At 41.2% G+C, this 24209-nt stretch overlaps 2 protein-coding genes across 8 annotated transcripts; one reads left to right on the plus strand and one right to left on the minus strand.

Moving 5' to 3' along the window:
* Window positions 1-16: 16 nt before the first annotated feature.
* On the minus strand, window positions 17-13840 carry rad54l2 (RAD54 like 2). Of its 4 annotated transcripts, none has more exons than XM_040052146.1 (22): window positions 13650-13840; window positions 11315-11513; window positions 10863-11166; window positions 10638-10774; window positions 10398-10541; window positions 10068-10300; window positions 9765-9947; window positions 9495-9628; window positions 9224-9420; window positions 8462-8804; window positions 8177-8354; window positions 7826-8056; window positions 7598-7716; window positions 7228-7346; window positions 6849-6948; window positions 6544-6749; window positions 5967-6142; window positions 5079-5275; window positions 4610-4794; window positions 4436-4525; window positions 4258-4353; window positions 17-3227 (listed from the first exon to the last, which is right to left on the minus strand). In XM_040052146.1, the coding sequence occupies exons 2-22, from the start codon at window positions 11460-11462 to the stop codon at window positions 2218-2220; spliced, it is 4530 nt and encodes a 1509-aa protein (XP_039908080.1). In that variant the 5' UTR covers window positions 11463-11513; window positions 13650-13840; the 3' UTR covers window positions 17-2217. The 4 variants fall into 4 exon arrangements, with proteins under 4 accessions (XP_039908080.1, XP_039908083.1, XP_039908081.1 ...); XM_040052149.1 differs by lacking the exon at window positions 13650-13840 and adding an exon at window positions 13351-13522 and having other exon boundaries at window positions 10398-10538; XM_040052147.1 differs by lacking the exon at window positions 13650-13840 and adding an exon at window positions 13351-13521 and having other exon boundaries at window positions 4258-4350.
* Window positions 13841-13877: 37 nt separating this feature from the next.
* Window positions 13878-22396, plus strand: bap1 (BRCA1 associated protein-1 (ubiquitin carboxy-terminal hydrolase)). Of its 4 annotated transcripts, none has more exons than XM_040052150.1 (17): window positions 13878-14121; window positions 14385-14414; window positions 14509-14563; window positions 14657-14789; window positions 16152-16271; window positions 16462-16523; window positions 16644-16786; window positions 17119-17197; window positions 17295-17418; window positions 17786-17909; window positions 17988-18202; window positions 19071-19204; window positions 19322-19785; window positions 19912-20144; window positions 20327-20419; window positions 21167-21239; window positions 21580-22396. In XM_040052150.1, the coding sequence occupies exons 1-17, from the start codon at window positions 14085-14087 to the stop codon at window positions 21711-21713; spliced, it is 2253 nt and encodes a 750-aa protein (XP_039908084.1). In that variant the 5' UTR covers window positions 13878-14084; the 3' UTR covers window positions 21714-22396. The 4 variants fall into 4 exon arrangements, with proteins under 4 accessions (XP_039908084.1, XP_039908085.1, XP_039908086.1 ...); XM_040052151.1 differs by having other exon boundaries at window positions 19915-20144; XM_040052152.1 differs by having other exon boundaries at window positions 13881-14121; window positions 17786-17927; window positions 18027-18202.
* The last annotated feature ends 1813 nt before the right edge of the window (window positions 22397-24209 follow it).

A 24209-nucleotide genomic window follows, 5' to 3' on the forward strand; every position in this document is an offset into this window, starting at 1 on the left:
TTTTTTTTTTTTTTTGGCAAATGAATGAAATATTACAAAGAACAAAAGATGTAAAGCATTTCCAACTGATCAAGAAGACGTAACAAAGACACGGGGTCGTTATTTTGTACCTTGTACAGCTCACAAGCGGATATGGTCCTTTTACAAAGTGCTAGCTTTACCTTCAAATTGGAAACAAACCAAATCACAAGTTCCCAAGATGTGTTCAAGAAAAACTGGAGGGGGAGGGAAAAAAAAAAGTATCCAAGCTGACAGAGGAAGCCTGCAGCAAATAAAAAAGAACAGTACTCAACAGGGGAGAGAGAAGATCCCCCAATAAAACGTATACGAATAACGTAACTCAACTGTTGTCTCAGGTTATCCAGTGTCTCTAAAGGCTAATAAGCACTGCATCTAGCCTAGTTTACCAACATAGGAAAGCGACTTTCCTAAAACTAATTAGCTCAAGGTGACATGATAACACAGACACACAAGGCTACAGAGAACAGTGAAGACCCAAACTCCCTAAAGCACTGCATATCTACACTGACTGACACTACTGACAGAAGCTACTTACACTGCACTGCACTGAGGTGAAAAGCTACCACATTATGGCACTGTCAGTTTTGTAAGGCCACCATATCACCTGACCCGGTTCTGCCACAGTCACAGGCGGTTGTACCGAAAGGGTAGTTACATCTAGTTTGATGGTTGGTGGCTACATCGGCGACATTTTGATGCTCTCAGGCTGCATGAATGCAATGGTTTCTATAGCTCAGGTAACGTTTGTTCTCAGAAAGAAAAACCCTAATACAGTTACTGCAGCTGAGATTACATGTTGAGTGTAAGCTCACTGAGTAGTCATGAACTAAATGGTGGGGACACTTCAGTAAGAACTGCAATGGAGGAGAAATGACAGGCTTCTGCGAATAAGCTAGCAACATTAAACCTTGGTTTGAGCTCCTTTTGGCTTCCAGTCAAAATCTACCTTAAATTTGTATTTTGAGTTTTGCGCCGAGGGTCTAAATGTCAGTAGGACGGATTTGTAAAAAATAAGATAAATGCTAAGACTGAAGACCCCTTTGTGTCTATTTAAGGCTAAAAATGAAAGAACACAGTCCAAATCCATGTCCCTGCCCCTGTGTTATCAAAGGCTAGCATGATAGTACATTCACTTTAATTTTAAGGGAAAAAAAATACAAAGTTAAACAGAAATTTGCTTCCCCAGCATCCTCAGGGTGGGTTTATCATGATGACTGTCACCGTATTAATAAACCATTTCCTTACGACCAAAATCTACACACTGCACAGTATTGACTTGCAATATAAACAATGATAATGACTGTTTATTTACAAAGTATCAACATGTTCAATTATAGTATCACACATATCCTTTAACAGGGGAGCTACAATGTCTATCAAACTGCTAAAGACTAAAATATGCTTGAAAGCCTAAAATTCCTGTTGTTAAAGGTGAGCCTTGAAGGATCATCTCTCAATATATTGGGGATTTTCACAATCCCCTCCACCCATTAGCTACTGTGTGTTACTCATTATTGTGACATGTAGCGTTCCAGTTTTGTTACACTTTTTAATAAGAAACTGGCCATGAAAAAAAAAAAAAAAGTTTCAAATCACTTTCATTTGAAGTCAGAGGAAAGAAAACTGCACGCTTAGCCTCGCTTTAAAACGTAGCACAAAGAGGCTGTTTTGCCTCCCTGAAAGATTCGGCTGGTCCCTGTATGACAAAGGTCTGTTCCCACTGCTCTGCTGCTCCAGCTCAACAACTTGGGACAGTCAGCATGAGGATTTTGTAACTCTTGACTCTGGAAAGTCAATAAGGTATGAGCTGTTTGTGTGCGTCCTGATGTGTGACATTTAATGACATCATTAGAAATGGGAATTCAGTTCCACTGTTTGCTCGGTCATAAGTGAAACACTGCCAAATAAAGTCAAAGCAGGTAACTTCATTCTATTTAATAGGTTCAGGATTAACATAAATCCTTCCTGAGACGTTTTATTATTTATGCATTTCAATCTAATCAAGTTGCACTTTTTTCTCTTCATTTGCATTCTGAGAGCAAATTCAGAAAATAGCACGCAACTTTGGGGGGTACAACAGAATTTCGTTGATTTAGTTGCATAAAAGATTTAAATATTCCCATTCCTAATGCACTTTAGGTTAAACAGGTGTGTATGTGTGTAACTGCCTTGCCAGCACTTTCTGAGACTTCTGACTTACTGTCCTGTCACCTCAATAACATCATCATCTGAACTGTCACCGCCGTTCTCTGTACTTTGATGTCTGTCTGGTTGGGTCAGAGCTGCCCCCAACAGGCTGGAAGTGGGATTGTTGAAGTGGGACAGGAAGCTGGATGTAGCCGAGCTGGAGTTGGGTGCAGAAAACCCCCCTGACCCTGAGAGAAGAGGCGTGGAGAACAACCTCGGCTCAGAGAGCAATGGCTGACTGAAGGTGAGGGGGAACCTTGGTGAAAGCAGGCCAGCCATGTTGGGGTTCATCAAGTACCGAGGCAGAGAACCAGATGGTAGGGAGGAAGAAGTTGTTGCTGAGGATGTAGATGACATAGGAATGGTCGTAGAGGCAGAGGAGAAAATAGTGGACAGAGAGGAAGAGGAGGGGGTGGGAAGGTGCCCGTTCCCTGTGGCAGGTTGTCTCAGTAGGTCTGTGCCTGCAGAGGGAAATATGGTCTGTAGGTCAGCCAGTGTTTGTCCTGGTGTTTGTAGGAATGATGATCCACCACTACCAGCCATTAGAAGTGGGTGACTCATGTGACCAAGGTTCCCAAGTAGGGATGAAGAGTTCAGACCCACTGGAGGAAAACTGAGCCCACCTGAAAGCGCAGGGAAATGAGCTGCAGCAGAAGTACATTTGTCTCCCATTTGTGCGTTTCCCTGACTTTCAGTACTCTTGCGTTTGGTGCCTCGCATCTCTAAAGATGAACTCAGAAGGTCGTCACCGAGCCTACTGAGATCGCGGGCCTGAAAGTTTTGTGAAGCATTTCCATCTCCCGACGGCACAGATGACATGTCTGACGGCGACGCCAAATCGTTCCCTGCTCCAGCAGCAGCAGCGTCGCCTGTGGATGAGGTGTAATGGCTGAGCTCTCTGAGGATCTCCGTGCCTAAGGGAGAAGAGGGTCGCTGCTCGCCGTTGGGGGAACGTTGGTTTTGATCCACAGGGGAAGAACAGCCATTACTGACTGGTCGGATCCCCGAACCCTGGGTGTCTGTAGAGAAGACAGAAATGCAGACATGTCAGGGGTCTTATACAGGGTTCCCGTCTTTGGGGAATTTAATTTTGAAAGGTCAATCCTGAAAAGAAAATGACAAAGTTATAAGTTGAAAATCTTGTTAAAAAACTTGATGTAGTGCATTGCACAAATGTGATCACTGATTAATGGGACAGTTCACCCTCAAATCAAATTCACCTTTTTTTCTACAGTTCCCCAGTTTGTCCAACTTCTCTTAAATATAATGGAACAAGATGAAATGTGGTCCTCAAAGAATCAAAGACATACATCCAAAAAGAAAGTAGGTCCTACATACTCTCCATCTTACCTAAATGACTTGGATCAGGGATGTCAAACTTGTTTTACATCGAGGGCCACATACAACCCACTTTGATATTAAGTGGGCCAGACCAAAGAAACGCCCCTTTCCATCAGACTAAGGAAGTTTAACTGCACATTAACTACACTTTGTAAAAAACAAAAAAAACAAAGCAAAACAAAACTACATTTTCTATTGTAGATAGAAAAGTTTCAGTTTTTCACTGTCATCTAAAATTATTTATTTATTTATTACTCAAATTACTTTGGTGTACTATCCTTCTGAGAACCAGCCAACTGAAAGTTAGTCGTTTCCTCGGTTCTCAGGAGGCCATGAATAGTCATGTGGAGGTCTTTATCAGTAGGAAATGCTATATAACAATACTGTTAAAAGTCCAATATTTATGCCCTCCTTTAGATGCTCCAATCACATCAGGTGGGCCAGACTGGAGTCCCTGCCAGGTCAATTCTGGCCTTGTTCCCTGGGCCTTGTGTCTGATGTACCCAACTTGGATGGATAAACAGCATTACAGACCAGAAGAGAAATATCTAAATTTGATTAAGTGTAAGACTGCAGCTATCGATTATTTTAGAAATCAAGTGTTCTACTGATTATTCCACTGATTAATCAGATAAGAAATACTTGTGTCTTATGAATGAGACAAAACATCTGAATATATATATATATTCAAAAGAGGAAAACCCCTACCTCTTGAAGCAGCAGAACCCCCGGCTACAGGTCGACTGATCTTTCCAGATCGAATGGCAAATATTCGTCCATCGTTTGTTCTGATGTAGGTACCTGCTTTGCAGAAAAGAGTAAGTGAAGAGAGACGTTTAAATGAGTGTTTGTATGCACAGAGTTCTTAACACAGCACTGAACCAACCTTTAGATCCTCTGATAACATGGATGCTCTCTCCTGCGCTGATTCGAGCTTGAACATCTGTTGAGCTGTTGGCTCCTGGGATCACTATATCTGTGAATCCAGACAAATGGCGGATGTAATATCTGATCATTTATTTATTTATTGTGATTTAAACATTAAAAACATCATAATAACCTGTTGTGGTGACAATCCTCTGCACATAAACACCAGCTTTCTGGAGAAAGTTGACAGGGAGACTGCCGGAAGAGCCGGAGCCAACCATGCCCATGCCGACCTGGCGAGGCATCATGGGTATTGGTGTTGACTGAATTGGCCTGACACTTGCCACGGGCTTGTCATCTGGCCGTGTCATGGGACGCCTGCAAATATGAAGGCTGAACTTATTAGATGAACTCGAACATGAACACACAAACACACTCTCTCTCTCTCTCATTAGAAAAAGATGAGAAACGCAGGTAGAATTTAAAAAAAAAAAATAAAAAATGAAGCAATCAAAGCTACTATTTTTTTCCAGACTTTGCCAAACCTGGAGTGATTTTTTAATTATATTATGCAAGATACTTAGTGTAGTAATGACTTCAAAAGAAAATCAAAAACTAACATTCAATGAATGCAAAACAAAACACTGTAGACTTGCACTCACCATCCACGCTGGGTAAATGCTGGTATGTTTGTGAGCGGATAATCACTGGTTGGGTAATAGGGGGCATATGATGGACGGGAATAAGGTACAGAGGCTCGTTTCTCATCCTCGTAGCTCTTCTTAGCAGCTCTCTTCTCTGCTTTGGTCAGTTTCGACTCTTTCCGGTCCACCAGCAGAGACTCGTGGTGGAAAGGTAGCTGTTGAAATTAATTGAAACTGAATCAAATATCAGCGATGCCGCATTTCATGAAGAGGCAGCTCTCTCACATGCCACACACGCTCGGCAGTCAGTCAGGATTCTCCGAGTACCATGTTTTTTTTAAAAATGGCCTCCTTACACAGTATCAGGAGTTATTAGGTCAACTAGTGATCTAAATTGGCCATAAGTGTGAATGTGATCATGAATGGTTGTCTATCCCAACTTGTGTTTGCCCAGCGACAAACTGGGTGTACCTTGTCTCTCGTCCTATGACAGCTGGGATAGGGTTTCAGACCCCATATGACACTGAACTGGTAAAGCAGTTAAGAAAATGAATGGATGGATGGACTTTTCTTTTGCTTACTCATTCACCGCACAGTTAAGACTTTGCTCTTCGGTGGTTCAGCTGTAACTCAGCAGGAGAGCTGGCTGGCAACTAATTCTTGTTGGGAGCTTTTATTGGACTTACAGTCAGCTTATAAGAAAAAGAACCACTGCTTTTTCCCCCCCTTTTCTTTTTTTTTTTTTTAATATTCTTACTTAAGCAATAGCAAAATCTGAAAATTTGACAGTTATCTTTTAATATATCATAGCACAACATTCCACTAACTGCACCTCCTACCGTACTTTGAAATAGGAGGTTCTTTTGAGTCTGTGGAATATAAGTAACAACTTTATTGCAACAGTACCTTGGAGATGAGACGTGGATAAAGCTGACAAGCTTGAGATATCACTGGCTCATATACTGCCAGGGATTCTAGAAGGATTTTCTCAGCTTCAGGCTCCTCCTCAACGAAGTGCAGCAGCGACTCCACCTCCTTACGAGTAAAGTTAAGCACTGGGTTCAGGTCATCAACCACACGGTCTTTAAAAGACACAGAAACAAAGTTTCAGCATTTGAGAAATACCAGTCGATGTTAGTAACAAAGCAACAAAGCAAAGCAATGGCGAGAAAATTTTTGGTGCAGCACCATACACCTTGTTGCAACCAGTGCCTTGGTAGCAACTGCCAGTAACCCGTTGCTATCACTAGATCACTGGTCAGTCTCTAGGCCTGTGTAACTCTGGCTTTGGGGATCAATTTCACACCAAGTACCAACAAGCACACTCCAACCAGTCAGGGAACACACATTTCAGTATATGGTTGCTACTTGGTCTCTAGGTCTGTGTAACTGGGGCAAGACCAGAGCTTTTATAAGGGCTCAAGTGAAGTACCTGTCCACTGTAACGATTAACAGCTCTTGTTCAGATTAAGAAATCCCTTACCCGACATGCCCTGTTTGGAGACTTGTCTGTCGTAGATCTTTTTCTCCAAGGTAAAGTCACAGACGAGGCGGTAAATGTGGCAGGGCTTTCTCTGACCATATCGGTAAACCCTACACACAGCCTGGGCATCGTGACAGGGGTTCCACGATGCATCAAACACGACGACGCGATTTGCGCCAATCAAATTTACCCCCAAACAGCCCGCTCTGAAATACACAAAAAAAGAATAACGAATAAATGTTAAATAAATAATTAATGAGAAAGGGTGAGAGAGAAAAAAATGAAGCGAATGCAGAGATTTATACCTGGTAGAAAGCAGGAAGACCCGTGTTGAGCTGTTTTCTGGATCATTAAACTGATTAATAAGCCGCTCCCTTTCTGAGGCAGATGTACTTCCATCCAGTCCTGCAGACACACAAAGCAGGGGTATAGCATCTCTTTACAGTGAAACACCTGAACACACTTTAACTTGTGAAGTGAAGAAGAGATACTGAGTTTAGGAACATTTTCATCAAATTCCTATAGAATACATTGTCTTCTCCACAAAAGAATATAATGAGTGGAGGAATCCAATACTATAGAAACTGCAGCCAGGGACACCAAATCAATAAAGGCAATCACAACTTTGAGGTTTCAGTGTTGAAGAGCGCATTTTCTGCAGAGGGCGCAGATTGGATGACTCACTGTAGTAATTGAGGTTGCGAACCCAGTTCTGGCTCTGGCCATCAGTGGAGGCAATGCCCTGCGGCATGGGTCTCTTTGATAAGAAGTCTTCAATGACCGTCAAGGTGGACAAGCTTTGGCTAATGGAAATACAGCAAAAACAGATTGTAAGGGCTAAGCAAAGTAAGTGTGCTTACTTTTATGGCTATGACCAGTAATTGGTTTGTTTTCAAGAAAGTTCAGAATGTGGGGTAATTGTTAAAGTAACCTGAAAAGATGCAGAAAACCTAGAAAAATTAGGTTAATTAGGCAAACTGCAGTCAGTGTCTTCTATAAGCTTCTTATTGGTGGATTTGTCTTTAATGCCCTGTGCATGGGGCAGAGGACTTACCTAAAGACCAAAATCTTGTCTCTTCTCCTCACACTCTCATCAATCAAATGGAAGAGCAGAACCATCTTGGCAGAGTTCTCCAGAACTCCTGTCTGATAGTTGGACATTATGTCCTTTGCCTAAAGTATAGAACAAACCTTTAGGCATGCTGCTGGCATATTTTAAACTGTGTGTTTGTTAAACAGTGACACTAAAAATGTCAAGCCAAGCTCTATGTTCGTGACATACCCATTCATATGTGATGACTTGATTGGCTCTGTCCTGAGAGGAATTGAGTGGTGGCAGAGTGCTGTTGACTTTACTGTTGCTTGAGTCTGCTACTTTGGATTTGAGGCCAGCACCGGGTGCAGGGCAGCGAGGGTTGCTAGCTGAAGTGATGTCATCGAGGTCCAGGTCCTGCTCGTTGGCCTGATTCTCTTTCTGCAGGGCTTCATAGAGGACGTCTGGGTGATTCCAGATCTAGATGGAGAAGATGATGATGATGACGACGACACAGGACTTAGCAACTCAGATAAGATGAAGAAGAAAGAAAAAAGAAAAAGAAAAAAAAAAAAAAAAAAAAGAAATCCATAGCCTTACCTTGCAGCAAACACAGAAAGCTTTGAGTGGATTGAGGCCGAGCCAGCCTGTGTTCCCTGCTTCTCGAAAGCGTTTCATAAACTCTGTATAGAGTGCCCTCTGAATGGGGGAGAGCCGTACCAGGATCACATGCTCCTCCTTCGTGGGAAGCTGGTCTCGCAACACATCGTGACCTCGTCTGCAAACAAAAAAAGCACTCCCGTGAACGTGGTGAGGTAAGCAACTTCCATATTAGTATGCTTCGTTTTCACAATGTTCAATTTCTGAGCCTGACTGAAAGCTTACCGTTGGACAAAGCCCTCCAACAGGCTATGCAACACGTGACTACGGTAGCGCATCAAGCGAACATCTTGAGGAGTGCTGTCCACACACTGACCATTTAGGATTGGACGCTCAAACATGTTGCTGAACTCCTGGCGTGTGCCTAAAAAGTCAGGTCTGACAAAGTCCACCATGCACCAGTATTCGATAAGGTTGTTCTGCAAGGGGTAACCTGTCAGAACTACCCTGCGTCTGGACCGGATGTTCTTTAGGGCTTGGGATGTGCTGGCGTGGTAGTTCTTAATGCGATGGCCCTCATCACAGATCACTACGTCTGGGCCGGGCCGTGCTATGGCCTTCTCAATACCTGAAGATGAAAATTAAACAGATGAAAGTGTAAACTGCATACAAAAGATGGAAGCATGTCACTGGCTCGTTTAGAAGTCTCGGCTTTAGCTTTATCGCTGCTGCCATAAGTTTTTTCTGAGCTTTAAGTGACTTATTTAGATAAGATGAGGGAGTGCTAAGTTATCAGCTAATGTTAACAAGCATGGGTAGAAAGGCACGTTCACTCACTGTATGGGTGCTGTGCACAGTCACAGATACCTGAGAACTTGTGCTAAGTAACATAAAGTAGTACAATATGACTCCTTGTATAGCCGCGGGTACAATTAACAGATCATGGTCATAAGGTCCAATTCAATGACTCAAACAGTGTTAGAGTGACAAGGAACATCTACATAGATGTTTGTATAGTTTCCAACGGCTCCTTATACTTGTACTTACTTTTCATGAGCTCTTGCTGTCTGTCTTCTTCATCCAGGTCAATGATGATTGGTCCGGCAGGCTTCTTTGATTTCCTCTTCTTGCCCATCACAAAGCTCTTCTTCATGGACAGCAGCCGGTACATTTCATAACCCATGAGCAACACACCTCCATCTCTAGACCACTCCTCCACAACCTTGGCCCTGGCCAGCGTTGTTCTGCAGGTCACATAGTCAACATGATTAAACAGCTCAAATATTTCACAGTGCACACAAATCACTAAGTTACATACTTGTGCTCATCATTGAGAATGTGAACTTTGAATGTGCGGCCAGTGACGAATGTGGGGTCGGTGTCAGGGGGGAGGGCTTCTTGAGGTGGGAGCCAGAGATTAAACTCTGTTAGCCAGTTCTGAAGTGTGTTCACCTTGTATGAAGGAAACAAAAAATGTGGAATGTTACTTTAATCCTAACATAACTGTTATTTCAGGAAACATTAATGTGCAACTTACGTAACTACTTTTTTTTTTTTTTTTTAAACCCTGTATACACTGATTACTCACAGGGACAATAGCAAGCACAGTGTGGGCCTCAGTGTTCCTCAGCAGGATGTCAATAAAGGAAATGACTTGCAATGTTTTGCCCAGCCCCATGCTGTGAGCAAGGATGCAGCCAAAGCCACTGCTGGTATTATAGCGCTCCAGAGACTCAATGAGGTTATCATAGAGAAACCGGATTCCCCCGATCTTAGAGATGAAGACAAGAAAGGGTTAAGCAATAAAACAAGCTGGACTATGATTTTTTTTTAATGTTACCAAAGATTTATGCTCTGCAAGCATATGAGCTGTATGAGATGGCAGCTATACCTGATGAGGTTTGACAGCCCTGGCCAGCTGTGGGGCGAGGAAAATGTCTTTCTCCTCTGCAGGGTGATTGATATTAACCAGCACTCGACCTTGAACATCAGGCAGGTTCAGATCATCGTTGATGTGTGCTCCACTGCTCTCCTCTGTCCCATGGGCACCATCAGGATCTTCATCAGCCGACTCACTGCTTATCTGCAGGGCGTCTTCGTCCCCAGAACTGAGCTCAATTACATCTGTGCAGTCATTGGTGAAGTAAACACTGGGTTAGTATCATCTAAATTAACTTGGAAATAAGAAATTACAACTGCACAGAACTATCATCAATCTCACCATCTCTAATGGGTAGTCCGGGCAACGTTGGCTCCGCTTTTTCATCTTCTTCTCCACTGCTGTCCAGACAGATCACATCCTGCTTGCCCAGGAGACCAGGAACTAAGTGAGACACTTCTCCTAAAATTGAAGCAGTTTCCACTGCTGGAAAGATGGAAAGGGAATGGGAAACTTAGAAACTGAGTATTATGAAAGCTGCCAAACTGAAATACTGTTTACAATTCAGTCTTAGAAAGTCACCTAGTTGAGAGTCTGGGACAGCTGGAGCTGGTGTAGGAAAGTCCTTCCTCTGCTGCTCCAGACGTTTCCGCCTCTCCATCTCTTCCTGCTGAGCAGCCTTGGTTCCAGCCTCTAGCTGATCCTCTTTCAGCAGCTTTCTATAAGCACAGAGAAAACTTTCTGGTTACACACAAGCAAAGATTTATTAGGAAATATACCTAGAAATCATAGAAAACATAATTGTACCTGATATTCTTCCTCATGTGTGCAGGCTTAGATGGCTTTGAAGGTTTGGAGCCTTTCAGAGACTTTGAGGATTTGTTCAGTTTAGAGACTTTCTGTTTCTTTGTTTTGCTGGAAGGCGGCCCACTCTTGCTCGAGTTCTCTGGGCTTGTTGGAGAACGAGAGGCAGGTCTGGAAGGGGCCCTGGAGGATGGGCGGGATGCAGGCTGAGATGGAGGCTCGGAAGAAGGCTCTCCGGAGGTAGCTGAGGTGGAGTCCCTGTCATCCTGACCCGTTTCTGTCCGGCTCTGGGCACTCGCAGGTCGATCTAACAAGGGAGCAGCCAGTAATGAAGTTGAATACTAGTTAATATTTGCTACAGATCTTTGGCTTAAGAGAACAAAACTGCTGAATTTGATGCCTGAAATGAATCTGAATATTAAGAGGTAAAAGCACAAAGTTAATTTGTCACATACCAACACTGTCGTCTTCATCATCTCCATCATTTTCATCCTCATCTTCCTCCATGTCTTCATTGTCTTCCTCTTCCTCATTTTCTAAATACTCCTCTTCACTGTTAAGGCTGGCCTCCAGGTCACTTTCTGAAATTGCCTCTTCAGACATGGCGTCTTACGGGGCTCTCAAAGTATTACCTGCACACCTTCATCAGGAGCCCTGCAATAATGAGGCACATCCAATCTTTACATTACAACAAAGGTGATAAGTTAGCAAAAAAAAGAAAAAAAAATCCCCTGCATTGTTGGAACCAGAACATGTGGAATGTACAGTGACATGAAAAAGTATTTATCCCCTTCCTGATTTTTGCATACATGTTTCAGATAATCCAAAAAATATATATATTAACCAAAGTAAATTCAAAATGCTTTTATTAAAGAAAGAAAGCTATCCAAACCTACCTGCCCTGTGTGAAAAACTATTTTAAAGCAGACCGATATGCTTTGGTATCACCTTAAACAGGCTGTTTATGATCAAAAACCCTCCACTGTGCTGAATTAAAACAATTCTACAAAGAAGAATGGGGCAAAAAAACAAAATCAGAAAGATGGAAAGTACTTTTTCACAGTGCTGTGCACTTTGAGACATATATTTACAAACCAAGAGCACCTATGTATTTTAAAGAGACCTTTACATGTTTTTACAGTAAATATTGTTAAAACAGTGTAAAAAAAATTATTTGCCATTGAGTTGTGGTTCCTCTTTACTTAACCTGGATTTGTTCCTCTCTCCATCTCATAATCTTGCAATGATAGAGCAATAAACACTATTCAAAGGAGAAATAGGCCATAAAAAGGACACATTCAACTGTTTCAAAATCTAAGACAGAAATCTGAATTCTTTTAAATAATCCTGCAATAAGTTTGCCTCACCCCAAAACTTGTGTCCTTTCATTATGCATTATACTTTTACACATTTCATTTTACTGTGTCTGTGTGTGGTTAGCTGCACAGCGGTAGAGAGGAAAGCACTCCAAAGGGTCATCTCCCTTCTCTAAAAGAGGTTTATACTTAACATCAACTAAAAAAACAAACAAAAAAAAAAAACAAAACCCAGAGCATCACAAAAAAGGCATCCCGTTGTTGACACATTCAGTTTGAACTGCAGCCCAGACGTTTCAGGACATAAAAAACAAAGGTTTGATTTTGTTTTGTGCGTCTTTTATCCAAAAGCCATAACTACATTAAACCTTTTTAAAAGACTCAATCGTACAATGATCGTCAACAATTAGAGGACAGCGCGGTACATGTTCAATGATAATGAAGCTGTTATTAAGTTCTGCAAAAAAACAACAACAAAAAAACAAAAAACAAAAAACGTGTTCACTAGGTGAAGTCAAGGCTGCAGACCTGATGTCTGATACCGGATAACTTCACAAGTTTAGCGTTTACAGTCTGTCTGGAGGACAGAAATTAGGTTCAGTTCTTATATACTTCGTTTTCAGCTTTCGTATTTCTTGTTTATTACCTTCCATAGATGAAATTAATACGAGTATTCATTCACACGGGAGAAAAACCCCGAACCCCCTCCCCCTCTTTCCAAAAGGCTTCTAAGCCCGGGATGGCCACAGCTTGCAGCCACCTCTGCAAGATGTTATGCATTTTTTAAAAAGATTAACATCAAGCACCTGTCGTCAGACGGCTTATTGTTGGGCTGCATTACTGCATCCACAGAAAATGTTACTGTTTGTCGGCTATGTCAGCAGACCAATGTGCTAGCTAATTACACAACAACAAACGCATTTTCAGCCCCCGAGGGTCAGCGGTAACCTCCACGGCCCATGAGCGGCAGAGGGGGGACGGGCTGAGACCCATCTGTGACTTGTGCTGAAAGAGCAGCGGCTTTTTTTGCAGAACCGACTGCTCTGTTCGGGCGAGATAGCGATCTAATACTGTGTAGGTGTAACGTCCCAGCAGCTAATGCTAACTCATCTTAAAGCAAAGCTAACACACTCGGCTAACTAAGACGCGTAATTTAAACGTAAACTTGAGCTTACCTTATATAAGCGGACACTGTGCTGTTTAAGACGCCAGTATGTTAGTGCATATAACTATTACTCAATCAAATAAGCACGGTAATTGTGTAAATGCACTGATAAAACGTTGCTAATTTCCAATTTTTTCTAGTGTGACCATAAATACTGTCCCCGTAGAGACTACTCTAACTTGGGTTCCGACTAACTAGCCGGATTTCCCAGGGGTCGTGGTATCCGTTCTTACTAGCAGTTTTGGGTTAGGATATTACGCATTACAGTAAGCTTATTAATGTGACCATAGTTCTGTTTATTGTACTCACATTAAAGATGCCCCCCAAATTTTGGTCCTCTACTGCTGCTTTTGGACAAACGTCGCGGTTTTATAGTCGCTACTATTATAATCAGGGACCTGGTTGTTTCCCCGAAGGTTTAATGGTTTAAATCATAGCATCAAACTCGCTGATATTTATACAATTCTGTGTGTAGTTTTTATGGGTTATGTTATGTTAGACGTTATCGCCATGCCTGGTTGACCGCTCGTCGTTGCTCTCTCAGGAAGTTGCCAGTCGGACTGTTTTTCGCGACGAACCGTCGTTTCTTGTTCGCGTATTATGTAGGAGGCTTCTTTCTATTGTGTTTACTTAGGGACTCTACACAGCGGATTTGTTAATGGATACGGCTAAGATTTCCACCCTACATTCTGACATGGACTGGAGAACCTCTTAGATATTAGTCTGCTGCCCATAGATGCAAATATGAATAAAGGGTGGCTAGAGCTCGAGAGCGATCCCGGTGAGCAATTTCGACGGACCGCGTAGCTAGCTAACGTTAGCTTCCCACATGAAGCCAGAGGCACAATTTAGCTTTTCAATGAACTAATACAAGTTTAAAACCTTTGCAAGTAGGATGCCAATAGGCTTTGTGTTGTGCAAGATGGTCATGTCAGTAAAGACGGGCGAAACATTGAATATAGAGAGGGAGGATAGCAGTGAAAGTGGCATGTGTTGTCTGTTTTTATTTTTCGTTATTGAACCTTAAATGCTTTATAATTTCAGGACTGTTCACTCTGCTGGTGGAAGATTTCGGTGAGTATCTGTGCTGGTTTGCAGTGAATACCAGTAGATCTGTGGAGTCCTCCTAAAACAAATCATGCTATTTCCTTGTGTTTCTATTTCGTAGGTGTCAAGGGGGTACAGGTGGAGGAAATCTATGATCTCCAAAGCAAATGTCAGAGGTCTGTGATTTTGGGGGATCATTCGGGGCAAATCTGGGTTTAGCACTCAAACTGTCTAAATGGATTCATGTATTTTATATTTATATTTTTCAGCCCAGTCTATGGCTTTATCTTCCTCTTCAAGTGGATTGAGGAGCGTAGATCCAGGAGGAAAGTTAATACACTGGTGGATGAAACGTCAGTCATTGATGAGGAAATTGTAAATGATATGTTTTTTGCTCATCAGGTGAGTGCTTTTCTCGTAGTAGTATTATGACAACATTTAAAGCTGTTAGGCTTGTTTTAAATTCCGTATGAGGTGTCAAGCTATAAAGTTAGCCCACTCTCTAACTAGACTGGTTCTTTCTCACAGGTGAGCAAAATTAATGTATAGTGTGTGTGTGTGTGTGTGTGTGTAACTAAAAATTATTTAATTTTTGTCATTTAATTTTTATTCATTTAAGTTACAAAAACCAGGACAAATAGCATACATTTTCTGTAAACTTGTAAAAATGAACTTTTTTTGTGCAGTTGACTAAAATAATTATTTTTGTTAATGCTAATTAAAGCTGGATATAACTTTGTGCTCAAACAAAGTTTGGGTCATAAATTGCATTATTTGCATTATTTATATAATAGATAATATGTAGATGTACACCGATCAGGCACAACATTATGACCACTGACAGATCATGCGAACAATGATTATTTTTTGCATTATGGCACCTGTTAGTTTGTGGGATTTATTAGGGAGCAGGTGAACATTTTGTCCCCATTGTTGATTTGTTAGAATCAGGAAAATAGGCAAGCACAAGGATTTGAGTGAGTTTTACAGGAACCAAATTGTGATCGCTAGATGACTGGGTCAGGGCATCTCCAAAACAAAGCCTGCATAGCCGCAGAATAGTCAGGGTAGCCATGCTTACTCTTTCCCATCACTGAAAGTGCCAACAATGGACATAAGAGCATCAGAACTAGAGCACAGAGCAATGGAGGAAGGGAGCTTTGTCCAACCATGTTTTCTTTTACATAACGTGGATGTCTGGAGAAGTCAAGCCAGCAGACGCAGTGTAATGTGTTAAGCAATGTTCTGCTGGGAAACCTTTGGTCCTGCCATTCATGTGGATGTTATGTTGACATGTACCACTAACCTTGGTTTGAGGCCATCTCTGTGCCAGATACCACAGCACACTTTCAGGGGGTCAGGGAGCCAACACTATACTAGCCAGAGAGTCATAATGTTAGGCCTGCTCGCTGTGTTTAGTATTTAATTTTAAAAAAGTTAACTAAAATATTTTCTGTATATTTTATATCTTTGTTCTTTTGATCAAATGCTGTTAATCAACTAAAGATTTTATCATTTGTTAAAAAATGTAATTTTGTTAAGAGAGTACCCTGTAAATAACGTGCTTACAAAACCACAGAACAGAAAAACTGAACTTCAAAACTGGATTCAATCACAAGTGACCCAAAACAAAAGAAGCCCTTTAATACATTTTGATTCCAGCCCTTTAAAATCCACATCTACACGTTCATATGTTACTATAAAGTAAAAAAAGAATAAGTGGTCTAATTTTACATGTGTGCTTGTTGTCACTTTTATATCTAGCTGATACCGAATTCATGCGCCACCCATGCTTTGCTGAGTGTTCTTCTGAACTGCAGTGGAGTTGAGCTTGGCACCACCCTTAGTCGCATGAAAGCTTTTACAAAAGGCTTTAGTCCAGAAGTAAGTTGTCCCTCTCACTCACTGGCCCTTTCTATTCATTCAAAAAAAAAAAATCATATAAGTAGCTTACTGTGGTTACTGTGGGGGATGTATTAATTAAGGTAACCTAAACATGATTTTTACGTTTCTGTCAACAGTGAACTGCTTCTTCCGTATCGTCATGTGTAACTCTCAATTATGTATATTTCAGAGCAAAGGTTATGCAATAGGAAATGCCCCAGAGCTTGCCAGAGCACATAACAGCCATGCCAGGTTGGTTTCAGTCAGTGATTCCTTTTCAAATCTTCTGTGATTGGTCTGTCACACTGTGGGAGATGTCAAGCTTTGTGCATTCGTCAGTTTCTCAAGCTCTCTTTCCGTGTTTCTATGGAGACCGGAGCCTAGGCACTTGCCAGAAAAACAGAACGGGATCAGTGCAGTGCGGACCATGGAAGCCTTCCACTTTGTTAGCTATGTGCCCATCAAAGATCGCCTCTTTGAGCTTGATGGGCTCAAGGCTTATCCCATTGACCACGGTGAGACTCGGGAGACTTTTTTTCTTTCATTATTCTATTTTTTTTTAATTTTTTTTTTTTTATTCCATTAAAGAGTCTGAATTCAGGGATAACCTCATTGGTTGTTTGAGAGTCTATGTTAAATACAAACACTGACCCAGAGTTCTTGGCATCTTAAATAAAGCAGTGCCTTTTCTGAAGTAATCATGCAAACAAAACAAATTGACTCTCCTTTAATTTCTCTGTATGGAAGTTTGTTTTTTTTTTAAACTGAACTGAACCATGCTGTTGTTGAGCACTCACTTTATGGAAATTGCTGTTTAAATGAACTATAACCCACCACAATATTTCAGGACCCTGGGGTGAGGAGGAGGAATGGACTGATAAGGCACGGCGTGTTATTATGGAGAGGATTGGACTGGCCACTGCTGGGTGAGTCCTAAATCAGTTAGCTTCAAGTAGCTGTGCTTTAGCTTTACAGTCATCCTTAAGGCTTCATTCTTATGCTGCTGCACTGCTTTTTTTTCAGCGAACCATACCATGATATCCGCTTTAACCTGATGGCAGTGGTGCCTGACCGCAGAATGAAGTACGAGTCCAAGCTGGAAATATTAAAACGAAATCGACAGACTGTGCTGGAGGGTCTACAGAAGGTCAGGAATTGAGTTTGATTGCAGGCCAATTACAATCCCCAACGTCCAATTAACTGAGAGCATATTAGCCTTCAAGTTGTTGTTTTTTTTTTATTGTCCAAGGGAAAATTTTAAAAGAAATGCATGGGGCTAAAATGTTTAATTTTAATTTTACAGCATCGGTGTACAGTAAACTATAGCTGCCTTATACAGTAAGGTACTGAGCAATACTACAGATTGAGACCCAAAAATCTGGTTACCCCCCCGCCGCCTCCCGCTGTAATGGGAGGAAGATCTCCAAAAGAAGAGCCCGCATAAAATAAATGTATGGACTTTTTTTGTTTTTTCTTTCGAGAATGCAATTAAAATATGTTGTCGCACCAATCAGATGATCCGGCTCACCCAGCCCGAGCTTGTCCATGACAAGAAGCAGCAAGGCTCTTCCTCTCCAGATGAAAGCAGCGTCACAGTCAAGAAAGAAGCAGATGCAGACCCAGTTACATCCCAAGGAGGTGAACACGCATCTTCAGGTAAAGCGGTCGGCTCTCTTTCTGCTATTTCATTCTAATTTATTCCTTTAAAATGTGTAGTCGGCTCAAACCTTAAACCGAAGCATAAATATACAACAGACGACTCAGGGGTTCAGTCCAAGGACACCACTAGTTCGTCAGGAAACACTAAGGTCATGGGCAAACCACCAGTCCCCACCGGAGGAGGTTCCCAGCAAGTCACTAGTTCCAATCCCATTGTTCAACGTCTGCCCGCCTTTCTGGACAACCACAACTATGCCAAGTCTCCAATGCAGGTAAGAAGTGGGTCAGAGAAGTGTTTAGCTAATTAGCATTTTCGTTTTTTAGCACAGAAAAGAGGAAGACCACAGAGAAGGTTCACGTAGAGACCGAGGATGTGTAGAGGGTTGGTGTGACAGAGGAGGATGCTTTGGATAGGGTGAGATGGAGGCAGATGATCTGCTGGTGGGAAATCTAAAGGGAGCAGCTGAAAGGAGAAGAAGACGGAATGAACAGCCATCATCTATGTGGCCATTTTAGATATTTTTATTGTAATGTATGACTGTTTTGGGTTTTTTGTTGTTTTTTTTGGGGGGTTTTTGTCCGGCCACTGATTTAAGCCTCAGAGACATTGAGTTTATTCAAATATGTGACAAAAAACAAGCAAACTTTTTCAAACAATGAGATCACAGTGACACACAGTTTACACACTTTGCCGTTATAAGGTAAAGGGTAACTTGGATTTTTTTTTTTTAATGTTTATTGTCCTTTTCCCTTGAAATGTGAATTATGTAGCAGTTTATGTGGATGCTTATAGAAATGGTTCCAATTTAGCTGTTTTATGCAGTAGAGTCAAGAGTTAGGTGGCGAATATTATGGAAACTATATTATGCCAAATTATGTAAAGCTTTCTCTCTTTTCTTGCTTTTCTGTATCCTGCACTCTCTAAAGTGTCGTGCGTCCGGCACACTGGGCCTTATTTAAAAAGCTGCTGCTATTTAAAAACATGCTAGCTCTGCACTTAAACTTTTAACTCACTTTACAGATTTTATTTTAGGGCCTTTACATTTCTCTTAGATTTCCTTTAAAAACATTCTTAGAAAAAGGAAAAAAGGGGGAGCGGGGCTAATTTTGTGGCACTTTATTAAACACTCTGGTTGACAGGAGGAGGAAGATCTTGCAGCTGGTGTCGGACGCTCTCGGATGCCAGGCCCTCCTCAACCCCCTTACTCAGATGATGAAGATGACTATGATGACGAGGAGGAAGAGATGACCGGCTCTGCAGGGACATCCAGCAGGCAAGTATTGGAGATTTGTTTCTGGCGGATGATTTTGTTTTATTTTTCCTGTTGTGATCCGACCTGAAGCTAAAGCTCTTTTAATCTGTGTTTGTAAATGTCACTCTTTCTTTTTAGGTTTAGGCGGAAGGCAAGCCTACGCTCAAGGACGGGACGGGTTGCGACTGGAATGGAGAGCCAGATTGCCCTCAGTGTTTTGGCTGAGAAACTAAAAAAGGAGGCTCAAAGAAAAGATGCCCTGAATACACCTCTGTCTGTCCGCACTGAGGGTCGCACTGGGGGCATTTGCATCACATCTGCTTCACAACCTTCCCCCACACCCAGCAACGAGAGCACTGATACAGCCTCTGAGATTGGCAGCGCCTTTAACTCCCCCTTGCGCTCTCCGGCTCGCTCCCAGGCTGCCACACGCCCATCCAGTCCGGTCGCTTCCCATCTGTCTCGCGTGCTGTTTGGAGAAGATGAGATGCTGAGGCTCGACTCCAGACATAACCGTGCCGTACGGGAGCTCGGCCCCTCTGTCAGTGTGGCCCTGCTACATCTACAGGAGGATGGAACCATCTATGCTCTCCCTCCATCTGGTGAGTAGACAGGGTCATTCATGACTTTACATTAGGTAGTTTAAAAGCCTCTGTTCAGGTAATCCTTTCAGTTCGAGTACGTAAATAATTTTAGACATGAAGTAAACACATGTGTCACCTGTACAGCAGATTCGGCTGCTGATGGCACAAAGAGGCCCAGCACTCCTGAGAAGTTGAAAGACAAAGAGCAGGCAGACGGAAAGGAAGGCGTGAAAGGAGGAGATGAGGGACCGTCTGCAGAGGTGAAGAAGGAAGAAGGGAGCACAGATGGAGCTGAGGTGAAACCAGGCAAGGAAAAGCTCAACACCGTGGAAACTCCTGCAGACAGCAAGCCTCTTGGGGATAAGTATTCACCCAAAGTAAGTCCATAAAATCACCAGGATTTATTCCACTGTGTACACTGTTACTCATGTTTATCAACCCCCGCAACTTATTTTTATGTCACAGTACTTTTCTTTTTGCTTGTGCTGACAATTAATGAGCCGTTGCCAGTCACGTATGTTAGAACACACAAAGTGTCTTATTTTTCTGTCTTTTGCAGGAGCTGCTTGCACTGCTCAAGTGTGTAGAGGCTGACATTGCCAATTATGAGGTGCATCTAAAGGAAGAGGTGGAAAAGAGGAAGAAATACAAAGTAGGTTTTTGTTTTCAGTTCTGTGACAAGTCTCAGACTGCCCCTTTGTTTATATGTTGCTTCAAATAAGCCAAAAAAAGCTTGTGCTTTTCTTTTCTTTTCTTTTCATTTTTTAAGCCACTTAACACTGACCTATGAATCATTCAAGCATAAGAAGGCATCTAACTCAAAGGATGATCCAGTGTTGTGTGTAAACATGGCAAACAACTTTTCTTTACTAGCAGCCTGTCACAAAAACACATCATTAATTCAGATGTCTTTGGGTGAATCTATGAAAAATGCTAAAGAGGAAGGTTAAACAGTTAGTGTCTGTAGTCATCTGTAGCTAAAAGTAGTGTGTAGCATATCTAAAAGTACCTTTTAGCTTTTCATCCACCATGTATTACCATCCGGAAAGCTTCTAATTGACAAGAGCTTCAGTTTTTTTTTTTTTTTTTTTTTTTTTTTAACATGACATTACAAGAAAACTGCCTAAGAGTTCAGGCTGTGTTGAAAAATTTAAGTGGTCATAGCAAATATTGACTTTCAACAGACTGTTTTTACCGTATATACTGTATTTCCATGCATTCTGCACATGCTTCAGTAAAACACTGCACTGTTTTACCATTTTCTTAGCAAAATCTAATACAAATCAGGAGTGGTTGAAGACTTATTCACAGAAATTTAACATCATTTATTTGACTCATTTTTAAAAACATACAATTATAATCAAAATCTCTCTCTCTCTTTTTACCTCCATGTGTTCAGATCGATGATCAAAGAAGAACCCACAATTATGATGAGTTTATCTGCACCTTTATATCAATGCTGGCCCAAGAAGGTAAAGCTGATCGCCATATTCCATCACAGTTTATCTTGCATTCCTTTTCCCTTCCTGTCTAAACCAGCCTTTAGGAACTCTTCAGATTTTCCATAAATTCTCAGTGGTCACTAGTACTGTGTACAAGTTAAATCCTACCACATTTATGAATGTCTTCATATAAAGTGTCAGTCATTTTTCTGTATTTACTAAGAATAAGAATCTTAGGAATGAGAGAACAAAATGAGAAGCACTCAGTTGTTTGTCCATTCAATCAGAAGTACACATTTTTCTACACAAACAAACAAAACACAAGCGCCGTGTTGGTATTTTTGTAACTTTTGCTGGTATTCCTGTGCAGGCATGTTGGCTAGCCTTGTGGAGCAGAACATATCTGTGCGTCGTCGGCAGGGAGTGAGCATTGGCCGCTTGCACAAACAGAGGAAGCCCGATAGAAGGAAACGTTCCCGACCTTATAAAGCCAAACGCCAGTAAACACGAACAATCATAACTTCTGAGAGCAGCAAGCAATCACCATGGGATTGGGGGCGGGGCTTCACTCCTGAAACCTTCTCCTGAAGGCAGGTTATTGCTGCGTTTTTGTTCATTTCTTTTATCATATTTGTATATGCTATTTTAGACTTAATGTAACATTTTCCACCTGTGCCATTGCTATATGCAGCCTCTGAAAAAAAAAAAGGGCATGTCCCAAGTGAAGCTGGATGCTTTTTTTTTTTTTTTTTTTTTTATATTCTCTACAGTTTTGTGTGGTCAGTACAATAAATGGTTTTCTTCTGTATTTCTATAAAATTCTATATATCACTAAACTTTTGTAACAACAAGACAGCATTTCCTCAGTTGTATCCCTCTTTGACGTTTTCACAGTGCCAATGAAGTATTTAAAGTATTGAATGTTTGGACAATAAAGCCTATGTTTTAGTCATTCTCAGCACTTCAGCATATCCAGTCTAGCAACTTCACTATATAACATAAAAAATAGACTTGTAATCATTGTAATATATATGGACAGTTAAGACCTCAACGGCACAGTCACTCACAGACTGATTCATCACGTTTTTCTCTTCACTGGAATGTCTTTTTCAATCGAAGGTTTCTGGATATATATGTACAGTTTGTCTCCTGAGGTCCTGCAAATAATAAAAATTTAAAAAAGGAAATTAAGTTATTGTCATTTTAGCAAAGATTAAAGTGTCTCTTTGGAGGCGTATCTGTTTATTGGCTTGCCTATATACTGAGGTGAGTTCTTTGTGCTCACCAATTCATACTACAATAAAGAAAGGTGTTAAAGTGGTAGTAATTATCAGACAAAGGTAAATGTACTGTAGTGGCAGCTGATGCACACTAGGGAGAGCAATCATTCAGGGATGAGCAGGACCTTGCAGATCTGTCTCTGGACCAGTGGTTCTCAAACCTTTTGTGGTGTGACCCACTTCAAAATCTGACAAATGGCTCAGGTCCCACACATTTTTTTTTTCAAACATAAAAAAATGAATGAAAATAATCCAGGTTGAATTACAGTGAAATAAAGGTCGGCACAATGGCATCATTTTTCATGTGGTCACCCACACCCCACCTGCAGTAGCTATATCCCCACCATTATTCTACACTGTGCTTTAAATACAGCTATTCAGAATAGAACTTTTGATTTACTGCAGTCAGACTATGTTGTGGCACAGTGTCTGAGATGTAAATTTCTATTCATATAAATATTTAATGTCAGCCTTGTTGCATCAGTATTTTGTCTTTGCTCAAACAAGCTCAGTGTTCTTTCACAGTTTTTTGTTGCACTTCAAAGCTACATTTTCTGTTTTACCCCATATGAAATGAAATACATTCGTTTTTCATGATTGTAGTCAGTGAGCAGTCTTTGATCTATAAAACATGAGCTACACCCATAAGTAAAACTGTCAGTCTTAACATGACAGGTATTTTATGTTAGTTTGTGTTTCATTTTGTTTTTCAGCTGCTGTCTGGCTTTACCTTAGGACATGTTTGAGCCTCTTTGTGATAAACACTGGCTTCATGGCAGAGCAGCGAAGCAAACACACACAGTAACCTATGTGGGAGTGGGTTTTAAAGAAAAAAAACACCCCTCGGCCACACATTTTGAGTGCAGCAGATGTTTGAGTTAAGTAAATCCATGCTGCGGTGTGTTATGTCACTGATGATTTGCTACAGAGACATAGACTTAGAACTGCAACCAGCTTCTTCACAGTAAACACAAAACATGATAGACATTATATGAATAGATGTCCTTCTGTTGTCATAGTCATGTTTACCGTTAACAGAAAATTATAATTAACATAAAACACTGGCTTTTAACAGACGATTCGTATGGAAGTATGCTTTTTGGGGGTTGGTTTTTATAAAATTACACTCACCTCTACTGGATCTGTAGTAAAACTCTCATTTTTTAAGTGTTATTCATGCATTTTTATATCTTAGATGAAGCACAGTTTTACATTTACTAAAATAAATGTAGGACTTTTCATATTTATTCATGTCACTGGGGACTCCAAAAAGTCCTCAGTGACAACAAACAGAAATCAGCAAGACAGCAGAAGAGACTCTGCTATTAAGCTGAAATAAAAAGCTTATAAATACATAAGAGTTGTTTGACTGGGCTACACGCTGCAATCTGCCTCTTCCTTCTATGCTCCCTCTTGTCTCTTTTTAAATGCAAGGAGGGCCAGTGGATGGAGATGCACTAACATGCAGGAGTGACTGCACCACTACCATAGTGCAGAACAGGAAAGCTATGATTGCAGTACACTGTGTGACATCATTCTTTGCTGATGGTGCTATTACCCTATTATCTCTTAACACAGAGATGGAGGTGCACTCTGGCCCTGGTTTTTACTCCTTTGGGTGCAACAATGAATTATTTTAATGATCTTTTCATTTTCAACTTCCTTTTTGTGTCCAACAAACCACAATCCCAAACATCACAAAAGACCAAGATAACAAACA

The sequence above is a fragment of the Simochromis diagramma genome, unplaced genomic scaffold (genome assembly GCF_900408965.1).
Source record: "Simochromis diagramma unplaced genomic scaffold, fSimDia1.1 OVJJ01000389.1, whole genome shotgun sequence".
In the NCBI taxonomy this organism is placed as follows: Eukaryota; Metazoa; Chordata; class Actinopteri; order Cichliformes; family Cichlidae; genus Simochromis; species Simochromis diagramma.